Source organism: Trichoderma gamsii (assembly GCF_001481775.2).
Source record: "Trichoderma gamsii strain T6085 chromosome Unknown Scaffold_4.2, whole genome shotgun sequence".
In the NCBI taxonomy this organism is placed as follows: domain Eukaryota; kingdom Fungi; phylum Ascomycota; class Sordariomycetes; order Hypocreales; family Hypocreaceae; genus Trichoderma; species Trichoderma gamsii.
The window spans coordinates 159,674-186,629 of NW_020171341.1; the positions used below are offsets into that span (position 1 = coordinate 159,674).

Sequence of the window (26,956 nt, forward strand, 5' to 3'; positions counted from 1 at the left end):
AGTTGATGAGCACGAATAATGACAATTCTGTTAGAAACAAGATTCAAAAATTAGTTCACTGACTAAGATCGTGACCATTGCGACACTGGAAGCGTGGAGCTGGCTGGTGGTTTAATTCGTCGTTCGAGATATTTCCATGTGCATGCCTCGATCTATTCCTGTCCCTGCTCCTTCTGCTCCAGCTGTCCAACCGACGCCAGTTGCGTGACCCAAACCGGCAATAGAGCTGTTTCACATGCTCTACGCCAGCCAATGTGGCAGCGTGGATCTCCAGACGTGCAACGCCGCTGCCATCGTTGACGGTGTTATGACGTCAGCGCGCCACCACAGCTGTGAGTGCCTGCCAAGAGGCTTCGCAAGCTCGACGCAGGGAATCGCAATGACATCAGTGGTGCGCGTCAGAAATGCCATGGTGAATAGTGGGAAGCTGTTATCGTCATCGCGATCGTGATTGCGATTTCCCTGTTGGATGGAAGGTTTACGCGTTTGACAGCTATTATAAATGCCCGGTTGCCCTCCTCTAATCTTTCCCATCTTCGCCAAGCAAACAACCACAACCACAACAACAAAGCACCTCAACAGCAAAACATTTCATCACTCTACAACTTCTATTCAATCACACATCAACCGCAATCATGTCTGACAACTCCAACAACAAGCCCTCCACCCTCCAGTCCTACGTCGACTCTGCTACCGGCGCCGTCCAGAACGCCTTCGGCAACCTGACTGGCAACACAGGCGACCAGGCCAAGGGCGAGGTTCGCCAGGACAAGGCTCAGGCCGAGTACGACGCCTCTCAGGCAGCAGTCAAGCTCCCCGGTGGCACTATTTCCAGCACAGGCGCTTTTGCAAAGGATGACCCCAACCGGACTGAGGGCTCATGGAACCAGACCCTTGGTTCTGCTAAGGAGACGCTTGGAGGTCTCATTGGCAATGAGGTATGATCGCTTTATGCAACAGCTACTATCTCTAAGCTATAGCTAACATGGATGATATAGTCACTGAAGCAGTCTGGACGCCAACAGAACCTCGAGGGCCAGCAGCAAGAGGCCAAGGGCCAGCTACACGACTACGGTCACGGCGTGGGAGAACGTGTCCAGGGAACTGTTGGTAGCGCCGTCGCCGGTCTTACTGGAGACAGGTCAGGCCAGGAGCACTACGAGGAGCTGCACGATAAGGGCAAGACACAGCAGCGTGGTGCCGAGCACGACATCCAGAAGCAGGCCGAGGCCAACTACTAGAGTGGACACAAAGATATGTTGAGGATGGAGGGGGATACCTAGAAATGCGAAACGATACCCTAGCTGAGTTATGATTATGAAATTGTCATGATTAGTTTTTAGTTTTATTGTTAATTGATCACCAATTGACTCGACTGCTTCAACGTTTTAGTATTGAAAAAGTGATGTCAGACAACAGAAATGCGCCTGCTGTTCTAGTTAATGTCTAATGCGTATGGCTCATGATCCCCCCCCGAAGTGATTGTTTATCAAAGATTTGTCTTGTCATGCTTGTTCGGCTCCTCCTTTATATCAGGAGCTAATCAAGATTGCTCGTCAGCCTTGCGAACCAACCAGGTCAACGAACATGTCAAAGCTGAGATGAAGAGGCCAAGGCAAAAAGGCAGACCAAGCCATGTCCCGAGACCGATATCAAAGAGCGGACCAATAATCAGCTCGCATGCTAGTATTCCCAAGACCTCTCCAGCAGCAATTATTCCAAAGACAGACCCAGTCTTATGCTTGCCTACAAGAGCCACGAGCAGCGTGCGGCACAAAGTCGGCACACCAGATCCAAGGCCAGATAGAACAACGCCGATGATGATGAGGCTGGCTTTGCTGACCATCATGAGGAAAAAAGAACCGAGAACAAAGAGAATGACACTGGCGCGGGCGAGGATGCGGTCTCGTTGGAGAGCGGAAATCGAAGTTTTCCTATAGAGAGCGTAGGATGCTAAAGGCAGGATGGCGAGTAGTGTGAGGAGAGTGACTGCGGCGTTTAGAGAGAGGAGCAGCGCGGCTCGGGAAAGAGGCCAGTCGAACTGGATGGGCATGAGGCGCATGAGGATGCCGTGTTGCGTTGAGACGACTGGCATGGTGAGGATGGCGCCTGGGAGGAGGTATACGGCTGGACGACGGAGGAGGGCCTTGAGAGTGGATTTGGTAGATGCCACTGGTGTTTGTGAGGCGGTATCGTCGTCGTCGTCGTCGTCGTCGTTGTGGTGATGGTTGTTGCTGTGGATGATGGGCGTATCTTCGCCGATTTGAGCGGGAGAGTCACGGCTGTGGAGTGTTTCTGGCATGAGCGTCACGAGTATGATGCCCCCGATGGCAACGAGGGCGAGCGAGATGCACAGAGGGCGCCATATGGAGATGTCGGTAAGAGGGCGGGCGATAACGGGGCCGAAGAGGTTGGCGGAGAGAACAGCGGCGACGACCCATTGGAAGCATGTTGCTCTACATGGCAAAACAGGGAGGAATTAGCGAATGCATGAAGAGGCGTAAGGGGGGGAAACGTATTACCGTTTTGACTCGGGGATCACGTCTGAGATGCTGGTGAAGACCATGGCTTCTGCAACTCCCTGTCCTCCACCCAGGAGTATGATGGCGCCGGAGCCCCAGATGGCTCTTAGGGGGATCTGTCGCCATCTCCAGCAGATGAATAGGGAGTAGCTCTCGGATAAGAAGAGGCTGAGAATGCTCAGCGCGAGGATGGGCACTCGGCCAATCCTGTCGGATAGCATACCGAGTGGGAGAGACACCAGAGCGCCTATGCTACCAGTGTTTAAAAAATCATCATATATGGAGAAGAAAAACAGGGAGCATGACATACCAGCAATTGTGGCAGAGACGGCCGCTCCAATCGCGACAATATTCAGCTCTCGCTGCACGGCTCTATCGTGGCATTGCGATTCTGGTAAGAGGTCGTCGAATGTGAGGCCCAGGTGGTGTTTGCAGATGATGTCCTGCATGAGCTTCGTGGCCGGGTAGCTGGCGATTGAGAGGCCGAGGTTGATGATGAAGAGGTTGATGACGAGGAGGGGGATGAGCCATTGTATTGGTAGAGCTGGGCGGCGGAATTTGAGGGCCATGATTCTTTGGATAGCTCTCTTTGCAGCTTTTGATGTAGAGGCGTTGTAATGGGTTAAGTATGAGAAAATGAGGGTATCAAGAGGAGAGAGCTCAGCTGGTTACACTTTTGCAACAACTTCTCCCTTGCGGTCAAATGCATAAAAAACAAGAAAGCGGAAGAGAAACACGAATTGATGATGTAAATTAATGTGTTTGATGATTGATATTACAGTATCTGTAGCGTAGAGTACAGAACCGCATTTAGTGGAGTGTTGGCTGTAGAGAACAATAGGGAGAGAGAGCGAAGACAATAGCTATTCAAAATCGGGCTTTTGGCTTTTTTTTATTGTATAGCGATTTACGCAAATTAGGCAATTACCTAGACTTTTCTTTTTCTCTTGCCCATTTTCACACTTGAATCCTTATGCAGGATCTATTGCTAGAATTTTACGAGATGGAACTGATGCAGAATTTGAGGGCGTTAATGTGGCTGTGGCTGTTGGTGATACGGCTTCATGTGCCAGCTTTACCGTTCTGCAAAGGCATATAAAATGCACACAATTTCCGCACCGTATCAAGGACTGCGGTGTTGTTGTGTTAGTCTATTACCCTAACGAAATTCTAATAATGGAAATATCACCCATTATACGACATGTAGTGCAGTATTCTATTTGCCGGCACTTGAGGTAGACTACATCTCACAAAGTGCAAACACCAGTACCCAGCAGCTTCTTAATTAACGTCATCATTAAATATCCCATTAGCTGCCTAGAGTTGTATTACAATATCACCTACAGCCAATCAACCCATCAACGTAGAGACAATACTTTAACATATGGGAGTCCCAATACGTATCAGCAGACTCCCCTCTACTTATCGTCGGTATAGCCAAGGATCTTCGGTTTAGTAATTGAATTTAAAGCTAAGAAGTAAATCTTCTGCCTCATTCCTTAGAAAATATCGGACCATACACCATACAATCCAGTCCAAGGCGAGCGGCATGTTGAAGTATGCTCCATCCAGTAGTTTTTGCTGGCCGTGTTGTGATATCTGCAACGACCAGCTGCAGAATTGTGCAAAGTTATTTCCGAGCTTTCCAACCTCGTTCTTATCGAACAGACTGGAGCCTTGTTTTCTTTTCAGTGATGTTTCAAGTTCTTTACTGACAATGTCAGTATGAAACGGGACCATTGGTTAACTTTTCCCTCGACGCCGTTGTAGTATTTTAAGAGGAGATTACGGCATCCGACTCTGACGAGCATCTTTCGTCGTCAAATACGAGTAATAGACTACTTATGACTTATCAAGTCTTGGATAGTAGCAAGATGGTAGTTTTCTGTTGATGTACTATGTACTGTTCTACGAAAAAATCATTTCATCTACATGGAGAGTATTAAAAAGTCGAGCGTCAACTGATGCAAGAGATTCAATCTCATAGATGCAACAGTTGTTCAGAATACTCTGCCATAATATGAGTTCATTAACAGATTATCAGTGTTCTTATACTATAATTTCACTCGTAAGGCATCAAATCAATTATCAGTATGCCTGATACATTTTCTGGACCACCGAGGCAGTAAAAACCACAAGGGCGGCTCTGACTGAGGCGTATATCTACATGCACCTACCACCCAACATCTCATCACTACAGGCCTCACCCCTTGCAATACCACCTACAACTAAATGTGTCACAGGGCAAGCAGCCCTTCGGAAAGATATGTGTCCACATCGGAGCCTTCAGCAGGCCATTGCCATGCCGTAGGATTCGGTCACTAACCAATGCAAATTGATCGCCGAGCATCCGCGGAACAGCGCCGTAACGGGAATCGCCGAGCTGACAGCCCCAAAACGATCATTGCGCGATGCGTCGGGGAGCAACTTTGCGCTCGTCTCACCACACGTCACGATCCTCTCTAGGCCTCCCTGTTTGCGGAAGGATAGTGATGCTACTAATCGAGGTAAGCCGGTATAGTATGGGGAACTGCACGTTACCGGTCCTGTTGCATCCCGACGCGGAGTCATCCGCTAGCTGTCCGTGCCGTCGATCTTGGTGGTTGGGGTCCTTTGAGTTGGGCGCAAGAGGATGAGATCCTTTCGAGGGTATTCTGTACGCGGTGAGATGCGGGATGGCCATACCTATGGTATAATACTGTAGCTCTCGTTGTTGTTGTTGTTGTTGTATACCCTTATCGGTGAGCCTTTGTGCATCTTTGATGGAAAGCTTGGGCGTGTCCATCACCTACTATGCGTATCAATCATCTGACACTGCCGGGAGATGTAGTCCATGTATCGCTCAACTGCCGCTGTCCCTGCTTATAGCTAACGCAACAGTCGGAGCTCCCCTGGCATACAGCTGCGGGCCGGCGCCTTATTGAGAATACTACAGAATGGCCAAATAAACTCCGCGGCATTTGCATCTCCCATTGGTAGGTTTATATCAGGGTGTTGATGCGGTTGCAGGAGTGCAACTCGAGAGTTAGCTCTGGGAGGGACTATGCAGTCAGCATGAGCTCTTCAGGCAGGTAGATAGACAAGATAGAGGCACCCAAGCCCTGTAGCGTAACACTGCTATGAAAAAGAAAATGTGACTATCATGCATTGTGTCTCTGTACATGCTCAAATAGGCTGCTCAAATAGGCACCCTGTGCTCTCGCACATCTCCGTTGTGAGATACCAAAGAGGCGGGTGCGAGATACTGTGTCGCAAGCCGCTTTATGGCCAGTAGGTAGGTACAGTACATGCAGTAAATCTTTACGTCTACTCGACTTTCCCCGAATCAACGGTCAAGCAATGCAAGCAAATCGGCTAATGCAGCGCCATCTTCACCAACTGGCCTAAGCCGCCTGCCGATGCCAAACGATGACAATACAAGGGCCAAGCGATTGAGATAAGCGACAAAGAGCAACGCCTTCACCAGTGCTGAGCTTCAGCTTCGTCAGTGGCTGGTTTCTGCTCGCCACAAGGGCCGCATGAGAGACCGCGCTCTTTCGCTTGCTGCCTACAAGGCGCTTCTGCACGAAGAATGCGGAGTAGTAGGCTATTGTGTTGAAGAAGCGAGGCGGGACTAGGATTCTACAGCAGCACATGATACCAGCAGTGGTTGGAGTTGGTGGCAACAGCGGGCAGTAGGTACTATTACTATTAGCGCAAGCCAGTCATCGGATTGAAACGAAACAAAAGTCAACCTTCTGTAACAAGTCCCCTCTTGGCTCCAGCTGCCTGCAGAGCCGTGGAAAACGCCACGAGGGGCCGGGGCTGGAGGCCATCCCGGCTCGGGACTTGGGTTAGCGAGCTGTGGATCTGCGAATCCGAGACGTGGTCAATCACAGCAATTGATCAAGGAATGGGTGCGTTGCAAGCCTTATGCGTGCAATTATAATAAAACCACGTGCATGGAGAAGCCTTTGCTCGACTTACAAGCATTGGCTTGCCTTGGGATCAGTCGCCCGCCTTAAAGGATCACCGCCGGGGCGACACAGCGGTGCTAAACCGCCATAGCTGAGGTTGGATTAACAGTCAGCCCCAAAGCAACGACAAAAGCACGGTTCAATTAAGACATTGAAACCTCGAAGGCGCCATACTTTGCAGCGGGTGGCTGCTGGTCGGTGCGGCAGCACGCGCCGATGAGATAGCCGCCAGTGTGAGCTGTGGCGGGCTTTCTACTGTTCGACGCCAGTTCATTATGCAGAGCATCGGACGCGTCGTTCCGTTTCCATCAAAAAGCTACTTTTCTTGGGAGGCAAAAACCGAAATCTAACTTGAGACGACGACTGTTATTAGACATGGCAAAAGACCCTGATGCGCCTAGATTGTCGTTGTGCCCTGATCCCTGGCGCGTGGAGCAAATGAGCGCCGCATATGCTACTAGTCTGCGAGGCTAGCAGTTTTGTCTCGTGTCTCTCACGTTGCTTCCAGAGATTAACAGCCCTGTGCCTTGAGTCAGGTTCTCCTCAACGGCCGTGTTAGCGACTTGCAAGTATAATTACCCCGAGCTGCAAACTCCATTCAACTCCAGCTAAAGAGATTTTCTTTTCTTTTCTTATCTTCCACGCAGTTTGTAAGTATGTAATCTGTATTAGACATCGTCGCCATCCAGCGCCGCGTCTCCGCATAGCGTTGATAGCGCCAGTTCCCGATATCAGGGTTGCCACTTTGGGCAGCCTTGGCTCGGCCGATTGATGCGATTTTCCGGTGTGCTTCTTTCCTAGTAAAGTTCTGCACATCAGTCATTATTTATAGAATACTCCGAGCTCCGTGCAGGAGTGCGGATGCGAATGGAGTGGAGGCGTGACGTGAAGGAGTGTTGACAATGTACATTTATGTATTGACCAAACAGGCAATACTGTGAGCCATCTGTGATCAGCCAGCCAACACAGTGTTAGCCCCTTGCGGGATGATGGAGGATCAGAGGAGTAGGAACAAAAGCAGAACTACTGCTGTCTGAGTTGCACCAAACATGTGAGAAACACGCGGGCGTCAGAAAAAAAAAATGAGGCGCTCAACGTTATTCTTGTTGTTTCGATATGCTCCAAGCCAAGCGGCCTCAAAATCGTGTCCCGCCATCGGCCTTATTAATCCAGCGTCGACGTTGAGGCAACCCCTGAAAGCTGCTGCTTCTAGCGCCGGTGGGGCCCTTCGCTAAGGCACTAAAGATGACGCTAGGGTCTCCATGCCAGGCCGCTTTGGGGCCACCCAAGTTGAGGCAAGCCAGGGCCAGTCTCGCCAGGGAGTGGAGGCGGGACTTTGCAGGAGGGATTGGAAAATGGGCGAGCGAGTAGAGAGTCTGCCGAAAAGAAGGAGTGCAATGAGGAGAAGCAAGAAGCTTAATTTAAAAGAGTGAAAAACTGAAAATATAATGTAATAAAATAAATATATATGAAAGAAGGTGCGGTGAGACGAGAGACAATGAAGCAAATAAATGGGAGGGATGGAAATGAAAAACTGTAGGGCGATGTGGATGGGATGGTGCTTTGCACGCAATTACCGGCTACCTACCTTAACCAGCAGGCTGTGTGATTCAAGCATCAATTGACCCACGACCTGCGGCCTGCGCTGATGCAAGAGAGCATTCCACGGCCCGTCGATCCTCCAAGAGGCTTCCCATTTAGCAGCAACACCGGGTCTCACGTTGACTAGACTGACCTCAACTCTGTGAGTCTATGGACACCTTTGCGCTGAATCGATGCTACAGTACCGCCCACTACTGCCGTCTAAGTCGTCGGGCCTGCACTAGCACTGCTGCTATAGAAAGGGGGTCGACATCAATCTCAAAGCAGCCGGAGAAAAAAAAAAAAGAAAAGAACAGATCCCGTTTATCATGCAAATCTCCATTTCGCCGCCTTGATGGTCCAACTGGCCACTGTGGATGAATCTTCGCAACCTTCTCCTCTTTTCGCCTTGCAACTCTTTCTCCTTCTTCCCAACAACGGGCACGTCACGGGCTGTGCTTCTGCAGCATTGACTCGCCAGCGCACAGACATCTCGACGGCGCCCACGATTCGTCCTCGTGTAAGGCGCTCGCTCCAGGAGTACATGTAAGTACCAGCTGCGCTCTGTACCGGTACCAGCGCCGTTACTCGAGTACCTGCCGCCCCAGCACTGTCCCTGCGCTGCACAAAGTACCACATACCGCTTCCCCATAGTGGCTGCTGTCAAGGCACCTCCAGCACCGACTCCTCGTGGTCCAACAGCTCGGCCCCCTTGATGCCCTCCCTCTTTTTCTCTGCTTCATGGCCTCCCAGTTTGTTCCCTCACGCAGCTGAACTGCATCCTGTCGGCCTCTGGTTGATGCCACAACCATCGTTTGCCTGTCATCCCCCGTGGATTCAGCGCCATCTGGTTGCTAGTGCCAACACCAGCCATCAATCAATCAATCAATCAATCAATCAACCAGCCTGGCTTGCTCCTTCATTGTGACACCCACCGCTCACTCTCGTTTCTTTTTCGTCGCAGACTGGAGTCACTTAAACCCGCCTTTGCCCTCCTGTGTCTCATCTCACCATCCCAGTCCCCAGAGCCATGTGTTAGCGGGCCTGCCAATCCAGTCATTCGATTGTGTCCCGATTCATGAACTAATTTGCGACCAGGGGGTCCTCCGTCTTAAGCATTGATTACCTTTTCGCGGCCCCATATTCCACGAATAGCTAGGGACCGTCGCTTATTCGCCTTGACTGTCGACGAGTTGCGAAACCTCGACACGAGCACCGATCTCGACTGCACTCTTCTTTTTTCCTACGTGGACTTCATACAACTATACAGTCATTGTTTTCGAGAGCAGTGACTAAGTCGGAGAACAACTCAAGATCATACATTAAGTACAGCTACATTCGGTAGAAAACCAGCTTCAACCATGGCTGGCTCCGCCGTCGAGTCGCGCCCGACGAGCAGCGTTGGCTCGCCGCGCGATGTGCGACCGCGAACCCAGAGCATCTCCAGCGACAGACCTTCGATCGCGAGCCACACGTTTCTTGCTCTTCCACAGTCGGTATCTCCAGAGGCCGCCTTCATTGCGTCAACTGCAGCCTCACAGATTGTAACAAACAACCACGACGGCCACGAAAGCACCTGGTACGACCAGAATGGCGTCGAGCCGTCTGGAGAGGCCGCTGCCATATCCCCTGCTGCCTTGCTGCTAGTCAACAGCTTCCTGGATCAGTTGTTACTAAACTTTTTGCAAGTCGCCAAATCTACCTCTCTCTCGGCCCTGCGACCTGCCGTCTCCGACGTCCTCAAGCCAAAGTTGGCCAAAGAAACCATAAGCAATGCTGATGAAGAACTGAGGGAGTACCTAGGGGGCTCCGAGGAAGAAGAGTACACCGAGCCCCAGAGCCCCCATGCACGAGACTGGGATGTTGAATTAGCCTGGAAGAGAGCTAGATTGCGGTGTATGGTCTACTCCTCTCTCGGAGACTTGGAAGAAGAGGACGAGGACAAGTACATGACGCAGGAAAATCTCGAGATTGGCGAACATGAAAGAACTTCCGACATCATCTCGCCTGCCGTGGCCATCTTCCTTACCTCAGTCTTGGAATATATGGGTGAACTCACGCTTTCTGTGGCTGGGCAGGCGGCTAGCCAAAGGTTGCGCTCCAGAATTGAAAAAGAGCTCAAGGATGGAGCGCGCAGCCCGGCCGCTGTTGCTGAGAGAATTGTGGTGGAGGATATTGACATGGAACGCGTTGCGCTTGATCGAACTTTGGGCCGCTTATGGCGAGGGTGGAAAAAGAGAATGCGTGCGCCACTAGGCGAATATGCCTCCAGTCGATCTCTTTCAGTCAGCCACGCTAGTTCTCTGTACGATCGTAAGAGTTCCATCAGTGAGCGTGGAACTGACTCTGCCGAGGTGCAAGATGACACAAAGGATGCTGCAGAGGAAGACATTCACCCCATGAATATCCCACTACCCATGGGCGACAATGACATTGCGGAGATTGAGGTGCCAGGCTTGGCCCATTATAGCGATGATGAGGAAGATGGAAGCGAGGAGGAAGAAAAGGATTTCGACAAGCGCCGCGTTCAATCTTTCGCCGGGGCGTTATCTTTACTCAAAGAATCCCAATCATCTCCAGATTCAGAGCAGTATGCCACCTTACTCGGCCTTCACAGAAGATCCACCTCACTGCCAACCCCCAAAAGGTCCGTCTTCTATGCGACTGCGCGACCAAGGTCAAAAACTGCCGATGCAACAGGAATTCCTGAGCTCCAAGAGCTTACGAGACTCTCTGTTGTGGAGGTGGAGGTGGAGGCGAAACCGAAAAGCCGCGACTCTGATGAAAGCGGATCGGATGAGTTTGATGAAGTGATATACGAAAAGGCCGAGATCTTGACTTCGTCCAGAGTCTCCGTCTCCAGCACTTCATCTCGCTCTGTCTCAGATACGGGTAAGGCCATTCATCTGAGCAGATCTTCTAGTGTGCACTCTGCACGCATCATAGACGTTCCGCCCCGTAGTCCAGCCACTAGTCGGCCGCGTTCCATGGAATCAGCCGAGCGGCCACGGGCAAGCACTGTGTCTGGAGCAAGCCCTCTATCACGTCCCGACGAGATGCGGAAAGTCAAGGCCATTGACACTAGCTCACGAACAGGCGTGCCTCTCTCGGCAGTGAGGTCTCCAGTCGAGAGGATGAGGCCACCCATCCCAAATGCTGCCACCATCTCAGAGTCTGAGGAAGACGCTGATCAGGTGAATCCGATTGTCAAGCCTGCACCAGCTTCTCGAAGTCGAGACCAGCTGGGCCGACTCCCGCATGGCTTGCAAACAAATATCAGAGCTGCTGATAGAATCTCGGCTTCCCCTCAAAGCGACCAGCCTTATTCAAGTACCAGGAGCTCGTCTCTTAAAACCGCTCAAAGTGCCACAGATGTTCAATTTCCAGATGTTCCTTACCGATCCGCTGGGGGGCAATCCAATCGACAGAAGGGACGGCCCACTGCTGAGCAAGATGACAAGGAATCAACTCCGTCTCTGGATTCCATTGCTCCTCCTCGGCAAATCCACACTTCTGGTTCGTCCGCATCTTCTGGCGCCAGCCGATTCAAGGCTGTTAGAACTCTTTCAGACGACGCATCAAACCGTGCTGAAAGCATGGCGCGCAACTTTGAAGAGCTCATTCAGAGCAATCAAACCATCACTTACACATTGACACCGGAGAATATGCGTGATATGGATGTACGTTCCAGTCTCACTCTAACCTCGAGCATCGTCCTTTCTTTTTTTTTTTCCCTCTACCTCACACATTAAGGAGTTCGTTTTGTTTGCTAAGTCATCTTCCAGGTCAATAAATCTGCCGACAGCCCTGTTGTGACCAAGGTCTCCCGTAAGAGCGAAGACCTTATGCGATCCTCGCCTGTTAGCTCAAATGCATCTCCATCAATTCCGCGGGCGCAGCCAGCCAATGCCCAGGCCTCCTCTGAAAGCACGCCCAAACTTTCTGGACCGATCCCCCGCGCTCCGGCTGGAGCCTTCGGCGCGTCTGGCCGTAATGGTGGGGCCCAAGCTCGAGATGCTCGTGCACCTGGCGAGTCTTTGGCGGATTTTGCCGAGTTTATCAAGTCTACAGGCCCAGCTGGCGACAGAGGCCCGGCAGCTCTGCGCAATGTTCACGTCCCTGTCAACCCACCCAAGACCATTCCAGAGTCTCAACCACTTACCACCATAAGCAGTCGCAGCAGCAGCAATCGAAACCGATACCAGGCTCGAGAGCCTGCTGCCAACAGCAGAAGCGAGACCTCAGATTTGATTGACTTTATACGACAGGGTCCAGCCAATGGTCAAAATCCCATTCCTCGACACGTGGCGCCTTTCCGTAACCCAGGAGATTCAGAGATGATGTATGGTGCGGCTGGAGGCAGGGCGGTCGATCCGGTGCTTCCGGATATGCGACACAGCCAAGCATCTACCAGCGTGACGGACTACTCGATGCACTCCTCTGTCAACTCCAACTCTGCACTTCTCAAGAACAAGGGCATGTCCAAGGCAAACGCGATGTTTGGAGAGGACGACGATGATATGGGCATGCCGATGCCCGTTCGGAAAACTCGCCGCGTTCGCGATCCATACGCAATTGATTTCAGCGATGAAGAAGAAGATGATGATTTCGATATGGCTCCTAGACCGCCCCCCAAGAAGGAAGAAAGTCTGGCAGAATTCTTACTCAACTGTGAGCCTCCGCCAGAGCCTCCGTCTCCGCCTACGAAGCAGCAGCCAAGGAGGAAGTCGAGCACACCTGGTCTTATGGGACGATTTGGTCGTAACAACTCCAAAGAGGTCAATACTCTTACTGAGTCTCAATCACGCCCCGGCGCTGTGGGCCTCGCCAACGAAGCCCGCCCGTCAACTGTTCGCAGACACGTTCCGATTCAGATGCCTCCAGGATACGACGCATATGGGCCTGTCCATGCTGACCCACCAGTAAACAGAGCTCCGGTGGAGAGAGCCCCAACGGAGAGAGCCCCCATGAACAGAGTCCCAATGAAGAAATTTGAGCCGCGAGAGCCTGCATACCTAGGACAGACAGGAGATCTAGCCAAGTTCTTGCGCGATTCTGAGCCGCCGCCAGACTTTACTCCCGCTCCAGTTCCAGTCCAGGAGGAAGAGCCCAGCGGATTCGCGAGATTCTTTGGGCGACGAAGGAAGGCGTCCGCTGTCTAAGCGCCGAAGTTTCTACACGCCAGTATATCGGCATTTTGCTTCATTGCGCTCCTCGATGGCATTGCTCGGTTCTAAGAATTCTTGCATTTAATTCAATTCTACTCGACGATACATATTCATACACCAAACAGAGTATAAATACACGGTCCAATCAAACAGAGATTGGTTCGAAGGGGGAGCACCCGATAATAGCATGCTCTTTTACATTCATCTTATGCGCGCTTTTATATCTGGAAATACTTGATACCCGAGACTAATTATTAAACACTAAAAGATATTTTGCGTGGGAAGTGGTCTTGAAAAATACCGGTCGTCGATAATAAATGGCGGCTGATACTGATTTGGCCATTTGCTAGGATAGGCGGACAAGGAAAAGGGGCAAGGGGAATTCGGTTACTTGTTTGTTTGTTTCTCTAGCTGCACACGCTTCTACTTTTTTTTTTTTTTTTTCAAATTCTCTTCGTTAGCTTTGTGTTATTTAGATCAATGGATACCTCGTGCTGCGTCATTGCTCTTTTCTCTAAGCGTGAATCATCTTATGTTTGTGTCTCGGGCAGTATGAAGATATGTGGACCTTTTTTGTATGCTAGGTAGATTATATTGTGCTTTGTACCCAGCAATAACTTCACATATATGCCTCTATGTAAGAATTTGCGTTTATTCAGTTATCGCTTCTGTTATCAGATCAATGATTGAAGATACAAGTATTGAAGCTTTGATGATAGACTAGGAGTAAATCCATATACTGCTAATTTGCGTAAACTATATAAAAGTAGCCAGCAAAAGTCTCGTTCCCAGCGAGACCAAGCCAAATTTCATAACATTACTGCGTGATCTGTATATATATACGTTGTTATATAGGTAGCCCACCTCGTTCCCAGATTAAAAACGAAAACTACAAAGAAAGAGAAGAGTAGGGAAAGAAATAAGCAATAACAATAGAAACAACAAAACCAGCCTTTGTTTTTTCGAAAATAGGTAAAAAGAGCCACCAAATATTTTCAAATAACACAGCAAAACGAAAAGAAGAAAAGAAAAGAAGTAGAAAAACGGCAGATACATGAATAAACTTGATAAAATGACGCAACGATAGGAAATTGAACCAAATGAAAATCAGAGAGAAAACTCTGGGCGACGTTGTTCCCAGTCGCTCTCACCGACCAGAAACCAGGACCATGCGCCACGCTAAAAAATGACATTTCGTAATCATAGCAACGATACGGTAGAGTAGTTGAATAGGAAATCGTTGGAAATCGAGTCCAGAAAACGAAAACCCAAAAATGATAAATTAGGATGGGAGAGAGAGAGAAGCTTTGAGATGGAGGGAGCTGTAATTCCATCTCTGCCCTTGGTAAGTCGAGTGCGAGTGATATGTTCATGGTAAGATAAATAAAAGTCCATCCAAGCAGATTTGAAATGAGAGGGCATATCCTTGTTGAAAAGATACAAAATCCCTCGTCATCTTGGTGCAGACAAGGCTAGGACTGTTGCTGCCTCCGTTTCGCCGCAGAAATAAGCGTGGCTTGAAGAATATAGCCTCAGCTTAAATCTCCATTCGTCCTGCAACATCCTCGCTCATAAGCCTCTCTCGCCTTGTACTTGTCATGTCGTCATCTTCATCATAGTCGTCATCCTCATCAAATGGTTCATCTTCAGCCATATCATCATCCGAAAACTGTACGATATCGCCATCCTCTCCGCGATTCCAGTAGAGACCGTCATCCACCGGCTCTTCGTCGTCTTCAAATGGCGGTACCAACTCAGCGTCTTGGTCACCAAACCAGTACTTGGTTCGTTTCTTGGTGCCCTCTGACTCGGTTGCGGTATGTCGCTTGTGCAGACCACCCTTGGCCGGTCTCAAAGTTGGGCTCTGTGAGGAGATGACGGGAACGACTCTGACATAGAGGTAAGCGACCCTCTTCAGCATTCTGTTAAAAAAGAAGTAGTGGACGGCCCAAATGGCGCTTTCATCTTCTTCAAAGGGGTCGACTTCTGGGTGATAGCTAAAGACGGTGCACTCATTAAGACGCATCTCCTTGTTAATCAAGGACCAGCACTGTGGGCCCCATTGTGCGTTCGCGTCGCTACCAGCGGATGAGTCGTACGATGAGCCTTCGAAGCCGGGCCGTACGTTTTGCAATATTGAATCCAAGTTGGCAATGACACGCCTCAAGTTCCTCTCACGCTTGAAATCGCCGGGCCGCAAGACGTGGGAAAAGTCGTAGTGAGGATGGCTCGCATTGAGCGTCGCAATCAAATAGGCAAACGTTCGTCGGCTAGCAAGCTCAGACAGAGGACCGAATGCGCTCGAGTGCGAGAATAGCTGCATGCTGCGCGACGTGGCGAGCATGTGTTGTCGGTCGGGCGGTGACAGGCTGGCGCCCAGCTTGAGCAGTGCGGCATGCTGTGAACTGAGATCTTTGTCGATACTCTTGTATAATTTCTTGTCGGACCCGGTAGATTTGGTGGTGTAGAGATCGCATCCGCCAGTGACATTGCAATCAGGGGTGTTGAAGTTGAGAGCGCCGGTTACGGTCTCGAACTCTTGGACTGGGAGGTACTGAGTCGCGAGGAATGTCTCGTCAGATTTGGCTTGTCTCAGGCTGGCGCCCGCTCAATCATTTTGATCACCTACCTTCATGGTGGCTACTATTCACGAGTTCGTATCTCTGCATGAATATCTGAATGGTGGCAGGCGAAGATAGAATGTGCCGCGCGTATCGGGAGGTTGCGCTAAAGACAGAAGCTGGCGGGTGGAGGGCGAGTGTATATGTATTATGAACAAGCTTTGGAGGCGAAAATTCAAAGTATCGCCAAGTATCGGCTGGAACAACAGCTACTGGTGGGTGGTTTTGGGTTTAATCAGGCGTGCGTGCTGCGCAATAAAGGCACCCAAGCCGAGGACGGAATTGGGCTGCGATGGCTTGGTGGATTGGTATGTGGTATGGACTGCGCAGTTGCAGTGACGCTCGCCGGTGTTGTCTGCTTTGAGTCCGCGGATCTGCACGGGGTTGGTGGATCGAGACTGCAGCAGGGAGTGGAAGCGATTCGCTCAGCTCGAGATCTTTGTCGATGGAAGCCGGTAGGGGTTCGAGGAGGCGGTCTTGTCTTGGTAATGCGAAGAGAGCGACGATGCGGCAACTAGCAGCGTCGAGAGCCGAGCAGTGCCGTCATTCACGGTCACAGAAGAACAGCTGCTCGCAACTCAAAGCAGGTTGGCAGAGGTTGAATTGGACAAAAGACGGGTGGGTGGAAGATTAGCTGGTTGGTTGGAAGCGTTTGGAGTAAAGGGGAGAGAGCGAGATGGATGCAAGTCGTGCAGCTGGCGTCTCCTGTCCTGTTATCGTCTCGTTAGTGCACGGCCAGAAGCCGGATCGGGTGACACGCAGGTGGGAGTCGCTGAAGGCCTCAACTGGCCGGCGCTCAGTGCAGCGCTGCAGTGACATCAGCTGGCAGATGGAGGGGCTGTTGCGTGCTGCAGCGGTGGAGCGCGGAGGCGGAGGCGGGCTGGTTGGGCTGTTAGGGGGAGGATAGGGAGTTTCGGCCAGTGGCCAGCGCTGTGCTTCAGGCCGGCAGAACTGTGTACCTCACCAGCGCAGGTGCTAGCAGAACGCCAGTCGGTCGCATTGCGCATTGGACCAGATCGTCCACAGCCAGAGTGTTTGCATGGCCATCGCCGTTTCGCGCATCGCCCACGTTCTCACGCAGCGCCGAGTTGGTTGGCGAGTGCCGGTAGTCGGTGTGCGGGTACGTGGCTTCTGCCCCCTAAAGCTCCAGTCCTGGCCCGATCGCCCGCTGTCGGCTGCGCCCGGCAGACACGAATAGCAGCAGCAATTCTTTAGTACTAGCAGCAGTGGCAGTAGCAGCAGACTGCTCGGACTCATGGCGGCACCTCCGCCCAAAAGAGGGGGGCAATTTCTGGTGAGCCGATTAGTTGCAACGAATAGAGACTCATGGAGCTGCCACGCGCGGCATCGACAAGACGAAGCGCAGCAGCCAACGGCCTGTCACCAATGGCAGCATGTGCCCAAATGAAAACGACTGTGCAGTTGGTTGGCTGGATTAAGCTCAATGACGTGGAAAATGAAAAAGATCATGAATTGGCTTTGCGCTTTCTTTCTTGCTTGCTTGCTTTCCTTTGTCTCCTGGTATAGTATTAGATTCAGGCCTCAAGCGCCAGCCGATATGTCCCAGACTCTGGGGACTACTAGTCCGTGAGACGGAACATCAGTGCGACGCTTGGGGTTCCTCTTCGTCTTTCCCTTCCTTTCTTCTCTTGATATGGTAGAGGATGGTTTTCCATCCTCCAAGATCTATACACACAAAGAAAAAACATGGCCATATCCTCTCTCCAATCATTACCCGCTCCATTCATTCTTCCCAGTGTGCCCTCTCTTCTCATCGAAGAGATGCTCAGTTGCCTGAGACTTTTGTAATCAAAGAATTCCCACCGTGCGAAGCTTCTCTAAAGTGCTCTCGACCTGCAACGCCAAATGTTAATAGTCAAATCCTTTCGGATCGTGCGATGACTCCAAATAGCCGGTGGGACAGTAAGGGGCCTCGATCGTATATCATATATGCCGGTGGTACTCCGTGGCGGTAACCTTGATGGCGAATGGGCGTCGGTCAAGGCGATAGGCAACAACCCTTTTGACCAAATGTTGCGCACAGGTCCCGACTTCGTTCGCACGTATTTTACATGAGTTTGGTGACCTCGTCTTCGACCTTTGCGTTTGGAAATCCGTTGTCAGCTGTCAAGTCGCGTTGCCGTAACCCGGAAAAGTATAAAAAGATGGCGATGGCGCATCATAGTATGGGAAAGAGCCAGGATCGGTGCGATGCAGCCGGGTTAAACTCTACACAGAACTCACCTCCATATCTTCCAATGAATCTTGCTGTCCAATGCAGCGCAGCACATTCTTCTTACTGCTCTCCTGCAGTTCTCCTGCAAGAAGCAGCTCGTCGAGGATGTAGTAGGCCTTTGTGAAAGAGAAGATGATATCAAGCTCGCATACGTTGCCGTAGTACTTGTCCATCTGTTCGACGTATCGATGGATGATTTCGAGTGTAATCAGCTCGTTGTCCTCGGAGGAGCATCCTGTGATGAAGAAGAGCGAGGCGTATCGCCGATAGACAATTTTGGTTTCTAGGCAATGAATGACACAGTCAGTCACCTTCTTCAAGCGGCAAAAAGGGGGCGCATATGAGAGCAGTCGTTTACTAACCCTTGTACTCCAAAAAGTTGCACATGCGTGTTCTTCGAGCGAGGACGAGCTGTGATACGTCCTTGACGATCTTGGCCTTGTCCTTGGGGGACAGCGTCGTGAACCACTTTGCAAGCCGCTGGAAGAAAAGTCAGTAGAGTTCGTCTCATGCTTGCTGGAAGCTCTCGTTATCAGCAACAAGGGGAGCTACGCACCACCTTCCCCTGACGGGACAGCAGAATAAGATAGCTAGAGAGATGCAAGTCAGCTTCATCTGGTCGCAAGAGCAGAAGCAGGCGACGCAACGTACTGAATCGCCATTACGACGGCTCTCTCACATCACCGAGAGGGACACGATGACGGTCGAGGCGCAGTGACAAGGTCGAAGCGGGACGAGATGCGGTTTGAATAGACTTGAGCTGGCGTACTCTTGGATGAATTGGCCAGGTCGGTGACGAGGCAGTAGCGCGTGCTTCGGGTTCTGCCTGTACCTTGTTCCGTGCCCCCAATTTCTCCTAGGCCCAGCCTGTACTTCTCACATGTACTTTGTGCCGCTGCCCCTCTTGTCGGCATGAACCCTCCAGCGGCTTTGACAAATGGCCGCAGCGCCAAAACTAACACCGCAGCCTTGAATTCTATGAAGACCTACGGTAAGTAATAGTCCGACACATTGAACTCAAACCCCGCGTTGCACTTTACTAGGCGGTTCCCAAGGGTCTTCGCTAAAAGCTCCGAAAGTCAATTGTACCTAGCCGTGCTCCGAATCTTATACGTATAAGACCAGATGAACTCAACATTGCGTGGGGGACTATCAGTTTCTTAGACGTCACTAGAACAGTAATTGGCACACTTTAAGAACCTCATATTTAAATACCCTAGGTAGGCCGCACACCCTCACCTCAAGGCAATAGTTCAATATTCCTAGCAGCCGCAAAAGCCAAATAAACAGAGACTGTAACCTTTGCAGAATTAAAACTCTCCTTCTCCGATCATCCTTTCAATATCCACCCGGCTCATTAGTAATACGGCGTCTGCCTCCCGCCCATCTGGAGTAGGTAAATACGCGATTTAGTTCGTTGCGACGAAAGAAAAAAAAAAAAGCTACTGTTACTCGCATATGCCGAGAATGGGTCTTGGGCGCTTTTGACTTATAGGGCGCTGTTTCCAAAAACTTCTTTTTGCACTTTCGCTCTCATCGAACCACAACCTACCAAAGTCGCATTGAGTATCTATCAAACATCTAGGACTCTCTAAATTTACTTACCACCATCGCAATGACGAAAATCATTCTCTCTACGGGGTTCGTTTTCTCCCCTTGCTGCTTGTGTAAAAAAAAAATGCCCGAGCCTTTTCCTAATCGCTGTGCGATCCAATAGCAATGTCATGTCCGGCAGCCCATCCATCATCCGCAAAATCAACGGCGGCAAAAGACCAAGATCGAACCAAGAGCTCGTCAATTCTCTCCGGGACAACTTCGTCGCGACACGGCTAGACTATGCGCTCGCCGCATCACCAACGGCAGCCAACGGCGCCAACACCCTGCCCTCGCCGCCCCAGACGCCGGTCGAATTGTGGACGGAGCGAGACGAGAAGACGCTGTACATTCCCAGGATCAACTGGCAGGCGGCCGGTCTGCGCGAGGAGGCAAGCGACTACGAAATCACCGTCAAGCTGTTCCTGCTGCCCGGCACGACGGTCCAGGACCGCGAGCAGTATGCGCGCGAGGCGCTGGACCTTGTGCGCAAGGAGCTCGGCATCCAGGCCATTGACCTTTTGATCGTCTCCTTCCCCGGAATGTCATTTGAGGGCACGTGCGAAAAGCAAGCCGAGCGCATCAACGCCCAGCAGGGAAATCTAGAGGAAGAGCTCGCGTCCTGGAAAGTCTTTGAGGACCTGCACAGCCAAGGCCTGGCCAAGCGCCTCGGCGTTGCTGAGTTTGGCAGCGAGAAGCTCCGGGCTTTTCTTCAGCAGACAGCGATCCGCCCGACCGTCGATCAGGTCAACCTGCAGGACTGCTGCAACGTCCCCGAGCCCCTGTTAAAGCTGGCGGAAGAAGAGAGCGTGGAGCTGCATGTCCACACCGATTGCACCGATATCCTTCCTCGCGGCACCTTGCGAGAGCTCCTCGGCCATGGACCCCAGGGTGCAGGAGTGCTGGCCGATGCTGCTAATGGCGGCGCCGGCCTTGAAGGCGAGCTCTTCCCGCAATGGGTTGCTCGATACGTTGCATATGTCAAGGATCGTGGAGTGATTGAGAACAAGGGCTACTTCGCGGGGGCTGCGCTTCAGTAGAAGAGAGTAGCCTCCGCCAAGGCCCCCCTTTTTCCCACTTGGATATATCATGAATCTTCCTTTTTTAACTGTTACTAAAAGCGGTGTTTTTGTTTTGCATTCTTATGTTGATTTATTCATTTTGGATATCATAACAGCGGGCATCATTACATGGAACTATACTCTATATATGTCGTAAATTTCCTTCTCCTTCCTCCTCTCTGGCTGGCAAGGAAGTAATCGAAGAAAATGAAAAAAGATTTCCTTTTTTTGAACATTGTCCTCCTTCGGGGTTTTCCCGTCATACAATCACGTTCTAGCCGAGCATACTTCTCTTCCGGCCCCTCATCCTTACTTCTTCCAGCTTCTTGAGGGCCACGCCGGCCTGCTTGAATGACTTTTTGTATGCCTCCAGGACCTCGTTGAAGATGCATTCGGCACGGGGATGCGTGCTACCAAAAGCACGCTCGAGGACATACAGATCGACCGCCCTGTCCTCGTCATGTACACCTCCACTGGCAAGCCCAAGATCTATAATGACAATCTCTCCCTCGAGGCCGGTCGCGCCATCAGACTGATTGCTTGCCGAAGGGGGCTTCAGCATCATGTTGCTCGTCGTCAAGTCGCCGTGTATAATGCCAATGCTGTGCATCTTGCCCACCGCTGTGCCAATCTTCCGCATCAAATCCTTGAGCTGCTCGTCATCCTCGATGCCCTCGGTTCTGTTCCCCAGCCTATTATTGATGTTGACGCGCACGGGCGTGCCCTCGATCCACTCCAGCATCAGCCAGCCCGCGCTCTCGTCCAGGGCATACACGGAGGGCACGCGGAGCCCATTGCGGCGGCACTTGGCGAGGATGCGCGCCTCGGACAGGATGCGGTGTCTGGTCAGGCGCTGGTCGAGGACGGGATGGCGCCACGGCTTCGGCGGACGGTACTTCAGGGCGCAGGCGGTGTCGGGCAGCAGGTATGTCGTCTTGTAGAGGCGGCCTTCGGCGCCTTGTGTGATGAGTGTTGGCGGGGTTGACGCGGGGTTGGTGAGAATCTTGGGCAGCGGAAATTCATGCGCCGGCGCTGCGGCGTCTGATACAGCGGCCGCCATGGCTACTGGGGAGCGATCTGGTGGAAAAGAGGACGAGTTGAAAGGCTGTGAGGAGAGCGAATTGGTTTAGTCACAAGCTTGGGTCAAAGATTTTCTCCGAAAGGTACAAGTAACAATTCGGCTTCTATTTCGGGCCTGGGTCGCTGCGATGCACTCTGCAAGTCATTTCTGATAAGATCAAACGCAGTCATGGCCTTTTTTTCGTCGCTTGAAAGTTGCGCGCTATAGTGGGGTTGACATGGCAGCAGTGCTATTGGCTACAGCGGGACAGCGCAGAGCTGCCAATATGCAGGACAGTGGAAGCTCGCTGGACAGCCTGCCATTTGTGGGCTGGATTGGGGGATCGCTGCAAGGGCTGCAGAAGCTTCCATCAGATGTCAGTCTATCTAGAGAATAATCCATGTCGATAAAGATGCGAATACTGTAGAAACTCTGTTGAATGATATAATTGCTTTAACACCCAAGCAGTATGCTGTCAGGTACCTGGTTTACCACCTAAAGCAATCCTCAAGCATGCAACCACAGCTGAGTTTTTTTGGCTTCCATGGAATCCTGTGTCATGCAAACACTGGTGTGTGCCCTTGTGACTGGTCCAAAGGGCAGCTCTGGTCTAATACATGCATCTACTGCTAGCATAGACACCCTCCCCAACATCTTTTTTCGCCGTTCATCATAGCTAAATGTAGGTACATGGAGTCTCTCGCTGCGGTCCTGCAGAGTGCCACGGAATCCGGGATGAGCGTTACAATATCGCTTCCAGGCACTTGCAGGAACCAAACAGCATCATCAAAGTCTGGCACACACAGCGCAGTATTTGCTTCTCCGCTTGTGGCACTGCGATTCTGCCTTTGTGTCTCTTCTGCTCTCCCTCAGCTCGCGGCCCACGATCCCAACAACTTGCTCTCCAGCTGTAAGAGTGAATTACTATTACATACATGCACTCTATGCTGCCACACTCACCCAATCAGGGCTGGGATCAGGGCTCCCTCTTCTCCTCCGCTACGCAACTCGTCATCCATTCCACCTTGTCTGTTAGTCATTTTGCTTTCTTTTTCTCAATTTCTTTGTTCCTTTCTTCACTCTTCCTTTCTTCCTCCATCTAGCCTGTAAATCAACTAAAAGACAAAGCTCCCGCCTCCTCGCCGCAGGCCATGCCTCTGCCCTTCTGGGACGGCATCACGACTTGTGCTTTGCTGCCCTCCGCTGCATAATGGCCGACTCAGGCTGGCTCCAGTGGGCCTACATATTGGCCGGTTCCGCCACTGGCATGACTATCGTGATGATCGCACAGACTGCGAATTCGTACTGGACGGCGTACAGGGTTGCGCCGCAGGAGGTGGCCAGCTTCATCGACACGCTCGACTTTTCCATTGAGGAAAACGAGGGCTACGACCGTGACGTCTCCAAGGTCCAGCGTCTGGAAGACAAGATCCGCCTCAATCGTCTGCTGCGGGAAATCCAGAGGATTGGCGATGACTTGCGCGACGATCTGAACCACTTGGTCCGCGAAGAGAGCGCAACCACGCTGCGGACCAGCTCGAGGATCATGTGGGCGTCGAAGCGCGCGCAGATTGAGGAGAGGATGAAACGATTGGACTCGCTTCGCATGCGTTTCATGATGGCTTACCTGGGCATCATCACCTCCATTGCAGAGAAACAGCCTCCCCCTCCGCCACCACTGCCCGAGAAGACGGCCGCTTACACAACGCCCACCAGACTCTCGGCAAAGAAGTCGCTTGATGATCTGCCAAAGCGCACGCCTAGCCGGAGACTGACTACCCAGGCCATCGGTCACCATGAGCATGTCGAAACCCCCCAGCGGAGTGGCTGGGCCGGAGTCGTCCAGGAGCTGCAAATGTCGCCGCGGATGCGAGCACGACATGCTTCTATCGAAAAGCTCATGGAAAGTCCGACACAGTGAGGAGATTTGCACGCAAGCAAACAAACTTACACACGCTTTCAATGGCATGCGAACTAGAATTTCCGACGACATGATGACGACTTTCCTTACGGATCTTGCACGAGCAATACCAACAACGAGATCAGCCAGAAAGGGTGACATGACAAGCCAAAACAGATGTTCGCAAGCAAGATTTATTAACGATATATACGAGAAGAAAAGAGACCTAACTGATAGGGCAACGGAATTTCGTGCCATGGCGCACGCGGTTATAAAGATGTGGATGGCGGGCTTTGGACTTTGGGCTTTGGGTATTTGGACTATTTTACCACTTTTTATTACTTGGATTATTACACACAAGCACTCTTTAGATAGTATACCCTTTGATTTATAATCATCTAATCCAGGAAAAAATGGAGAAAGTGAGCAATATTTTATGACAGTGTCGAGCTGCGTTAGACTCACTGAGTGATGATAGCGAATATCTTCATTTAGCTGCCTGACCTGTATCAATGCTCGTTTGGTACCTCGGCCTTGTGCTGAAAATGGCTTTCTGCTCATCTTCCAAAGTAGGAGCAGGAGTGATTTAGTCTTGATAAAAGGTGGCATTGCCCTTCTAACTATGAGAGGCCATGCATGTTGCTATAACAGGCACGCCTGAAGAAGGCGGGCAGACAACCAGTGCGTCACACGCCTTGTATCAATCATACATTTTTCCTTCCTGCATTGCCGGAAGAAGACCTGTCTTTACGTTGTACTCGAAGCTAACCCAATACATGCAGTCCCTATCACAACTCGAATTACAACGACAGGCTCATAGAATTGACAAAGCAAGACTATATCACAAAAAGCGCATACACAAGCTTCTCCTTCGCAGCATTATTGCTTTCTATTACGGTTCGTGATTGGTGGATTACCTCTTCCTGTTTCCAAGATTCCTTCACGTTCATTATCATCAGATAAGTTCTTTTCATCATTCTAGTTTCTCTAGCACTTTTTTTTATACCAGCTACAGTTGTAAAGTATTTGCAACAATGTACTATCAATGAGGAGCCAATTCAGAAACAGGCCCGGGGACAGTGCCATTCTTTTCACCCACTATAAATGTGCAATGTTAGTAATGGACAGCCACATGGGAAAACATGATGAATGAGCAATAAATGAAAGATAATTCATAGCTTGAACGTACCATTCAAAGCCACCAAAAACCTACTCACGCAGTTGTATGCAGCGACCTATAAGATAGATAAATCAGCACCTCGAGAAAACAAATGTCGCAATCTTGATCTATATCTCATATGCGAGATGGTCAAGTAATCGACTCACCGTTGCCGTAATCTCCACAACCTCCTGATCACTGAAATGACTCTTCAACGCCGCAAACGTCTCATCCTTGACCTGCACGTTTCTCGTCATCTCATCCGTATACACCAGCACAGCCCACTGCTTCTCGCTCAACAGCCCCTCTGGCCTCTCTCCCAAGACATCGCTCTTCACAGCCTCCATGGCATTCACGCTCACGCCGCCCTGGATGGCCAGTGGCGCATGATGCCCCCATTCATACCACGCCTTGTTGCACACGGCAACGCGTGAGATGGCTAGCTCTCGCACGTCGTCGGCGAGAGAAGTCTTGGTGCGGACGGCGCCGAGGAATGAGTTCCAGCCGTCTGCTACGGGGGGTGAATGGAGGAGCGTCAGGTCCAGTGCTTGGAGAGGCCGTGGAGCGCGGCGCTCACGGATGCGCTGCACGATGGCGGCATCTTCGGTGGTTTGAACTGGAGGAGGATCGGCGACGTAGGGGAGACGCATGGTGTGTATAATGTCTATTTAGATTTGATAACCCGACAGAAAGTATGAGATGCGGCTTTTCGTTTTCTCCTACATTGACAGTAGAGCTGTCTATCTTATATAGATCGTGTACTTACACACCCCGGCGCGGGGTATCCGGAGTCACATCTCCACATCGGGGCCGAAAACCGGCAATTGTATTATCCCCCTGCTGGAAGCAAAGAATCCGGCCAATGATATGACTAACCTCGGCGAAATAGGCTATCAAGTCGTTTAGCCATTGGGTAATACAGCAGATCTCTGGAGTATTTATTTCTTTACTTGGGATTGGTACACTTGAAACAGGGCAGTCACTGCGGAAGAGCATACAGCTAAGCTGTGTTAATCGACAGTTTGGCAAAAGACAATCTGAGGGCTAGTCACTATTGCTCAGCTCATGCTGATGTGTCATTCATTACGTGGCTTTACAAAAAAGAACGGTTAATGCTATACACTTGTTGAGCTTGTAATATGAAACAAAGGATATTCTTCAACGTCAAACATATATGGAGTAAGGGCACACAACTTGAACATCGAGCCTCTTGCCCCATTGAGAGAGGAAATGGCGCTCGGCACAAGCCAAACTAGCCCCAGTCCCTAGCTAACAAAAAACAGCAAAAAAAGGTTCTGGAGGGAATCGAACCCTCGCTGCTGGAATTGATTCTTCATCAAAATCCAAAGTCCTAACCATTAGACCACAGAACCCTATTGGGAATTGGTCGAAAATCGTCGTATCTTGCATTATACATGATTGCTGGAGTTTGCTATTATACTGAAAATTTTCTGGTTGCAGGGTAGCTTTCCCCATGCCGCGGAAATGTTGAAACAGGACAGCGAGAAAACATTGCGAGAAAACATTGCACTAGAAAAAAATTGGGTTTTTCTCAGATTTAATGCATTAGTATAGGGTCAAGGGAATTTTTTGTGTCGTCAAGCCGCTGTGGGTTCCTGATAGCTCGACTGCTCTTCTTTTGTTTGATACTGAGTTTGTAATTGGAACGGAAAAACTTTATCAAAAGAGTCTCTAGTAATTTCAATTCAGTTGGGCCGTTATCTAAAGATAAGATGTGAATATAACCCGACATTTTTCCCAGTCTTAGCTCAATTTGTACAATGCTCGATACTCCATGCATTGACGATAAAGGCCACTCGGTAATCTAACCGTAAGAGTCCGATACAGTGCGCCGGCCGAAGAGTCAAAAGGTCGGCAGGCAAAAAAAGCTTGGAGTGGCAGTATTGGGAATCAGCCTGTGAAGCCTGTAAGCTAGGAACGGCAAAGCCATTAATTTTCTATGAATAACAGAATTGGGATGCTGAAATAACTTTTGCCTAGTTATATTCGTCATTTTGACGACCGTATAACACACAAATAAAAGCTGCAAAGTGCTCGGACGGCCGAAGTTCGTTGGTGCTTTCTCTTTAGAGTAAGTC

General features: G+C 50.7%; 8 protein-coding genes across 8 annotated transcripts; 4 read left to right on the forward strand and 4 right to left on the reverse strand.

Annotated features, from left to right (window-relative positions):
- Positions 1-635: 635 nt before the first annotated feature.
- TGAM01_v201528 (hypothetical protein) lies at positions 636-1,241 on the forward strand (the record flags this gene model as incomplete). Its single annotated transcript, XM_018806381.1, has 2 exons — positions 636-938; positions 999-1,241. The coding sequence occupies 2 exons, from the start codon at positions 636-638 to the stop codon at positions 1,239-1,241; spliced, it is 546 nt and encodes a 181-aa protein (XP_018660412.1).
- A 411-nt stretch (positions 1,242-1,652) lies between these two features.
- On the reverse strand, positions 1,653-3,091 carry TGAM01_v201529 (hypothetical protein; the record flags this gene model as incomplete). Its single annotated transcript, XM_024548785.1, has 4 exons — positions 1,653-1,683; positions 1,731-2,456; positions 2,523-2,769; positions 2,833-3,091. 4 exons carry the CDS (start codon positions 3,089-3,091, stop codon positions 1,653-1,655), a joined length of 1,263 nt encoding a protein of 420 aa, XP_024406396.1.
- A 6,329-nt stretch (positions 3,092-9,420) lies between these two features.
- Positions 9,421-13,221, forward strand: TGAM01_v201530 (hypothetical protein; the record flags this gene model as incomplete). The annotated part of the gene is made up of 2 exons (XM_024548786.1): positions 9,421-11,739; positions 11,845-13,221. 2 exons carry the CDS (start codon positions 9,421-9,423, stop codon positions 13,219-13,221), a joined length of 3,696 nt encoding a protein of 1,231 aa, XP_024406397.1.
- A 1,543-nt stretch (positions 13,222-14,764) lies between these two features.
- On the reverse strand, positions 14,765-18,746 carry TGAM01_v201531 (hypothetical protein; the record flags this gene model as incomplete). The annotated part of the gene is made up of 5 exons (XM_018806378.1): positions 14,765-15,781; positions 18,093-18,367; positions 18,447-18,564; positions 18,641-18,674; positions 18,736-18,746. The coding sequence occupies 5 exons, from the start codon at positions 18,744-18,746 to the stop codon at positions 14,765-14,767; spliced, it is 1,455 nt and encodes a 484-aa protein (XP_018660409.1).
- A 953-nt stretch (positions 18,747-19,699) lies between these two features.
- TGAM01_v201532 (hypothetical protein) lies at positions 19,700-20,717 on the forward strand (the record flags this gene model as incomplete). The annotated part of the gene is made up of 2 exons (XM_018806377.1): positions 19,700-19,725; positions 19,802-20,717. 2 exons carry the CDS (start codon positions 19,700-19,702, stop codon positions 20,715-20,717), a joined length of 942 nt encoding a protein of 313 aa, XP_018660408.1.
- Positions 20,718-21,012: 295 nt separating this feature from the next.
- On the reverse strand, positions 21,013-21,798 carry TGAM01_v201533 (BUD32 protein kinase; the record flags this gene model as incomplete). Its single annotated transcript, XM_018806376.1, has 1 exon — positions 21,013-21,798. The coding sequence occupies one exon, from the start codon at positions 21,796-21,798 to the stop codon at positions 21,013-21,015; it is 786 nt and encodes a 261-aa protein (XP_018660407.1).
- A 1,210-nt stretch (positions 21,799-23,008) lies between these two features.
- On the forward strand, positions 23,009-23,719 carry TGAM01_v201534 (hypothetical protein; the record flags this gene model as incomplete). The annotated part of the gene is made up of 1 exon (XM_018806375.1): positions 23,009-23,719. One exon carries the CDS (start codon positions 23,009-23,011, stop codon positions 23,717-23,719), a length of 711 nt encoding a protein of 236 aa, XP_018660406.1.
- Positions 23,720-24,740: 1,021 nt separating this feature from the next.
- TGAM01_v201535 (hypothetical protein) lies at positions 24,741-25,507 on the reverse strand (the record flags this gene model as incomplete). Its single annotated transcript, XM_024548787.1, has 3 exons — positions 24,741-24,796; positions 24,888-24,933; positions 25,025-25,507. 3 exons carry the CDS (start codon positions 25,505-25,507, stop codon positions 24,741-24,743), a joined length of 585 nt encoding a protein of 194 aa, XP_024406398.1.
- Between the last annotated feature and the right edge of the window lie 1,449 nt (positions 25,508-26,956).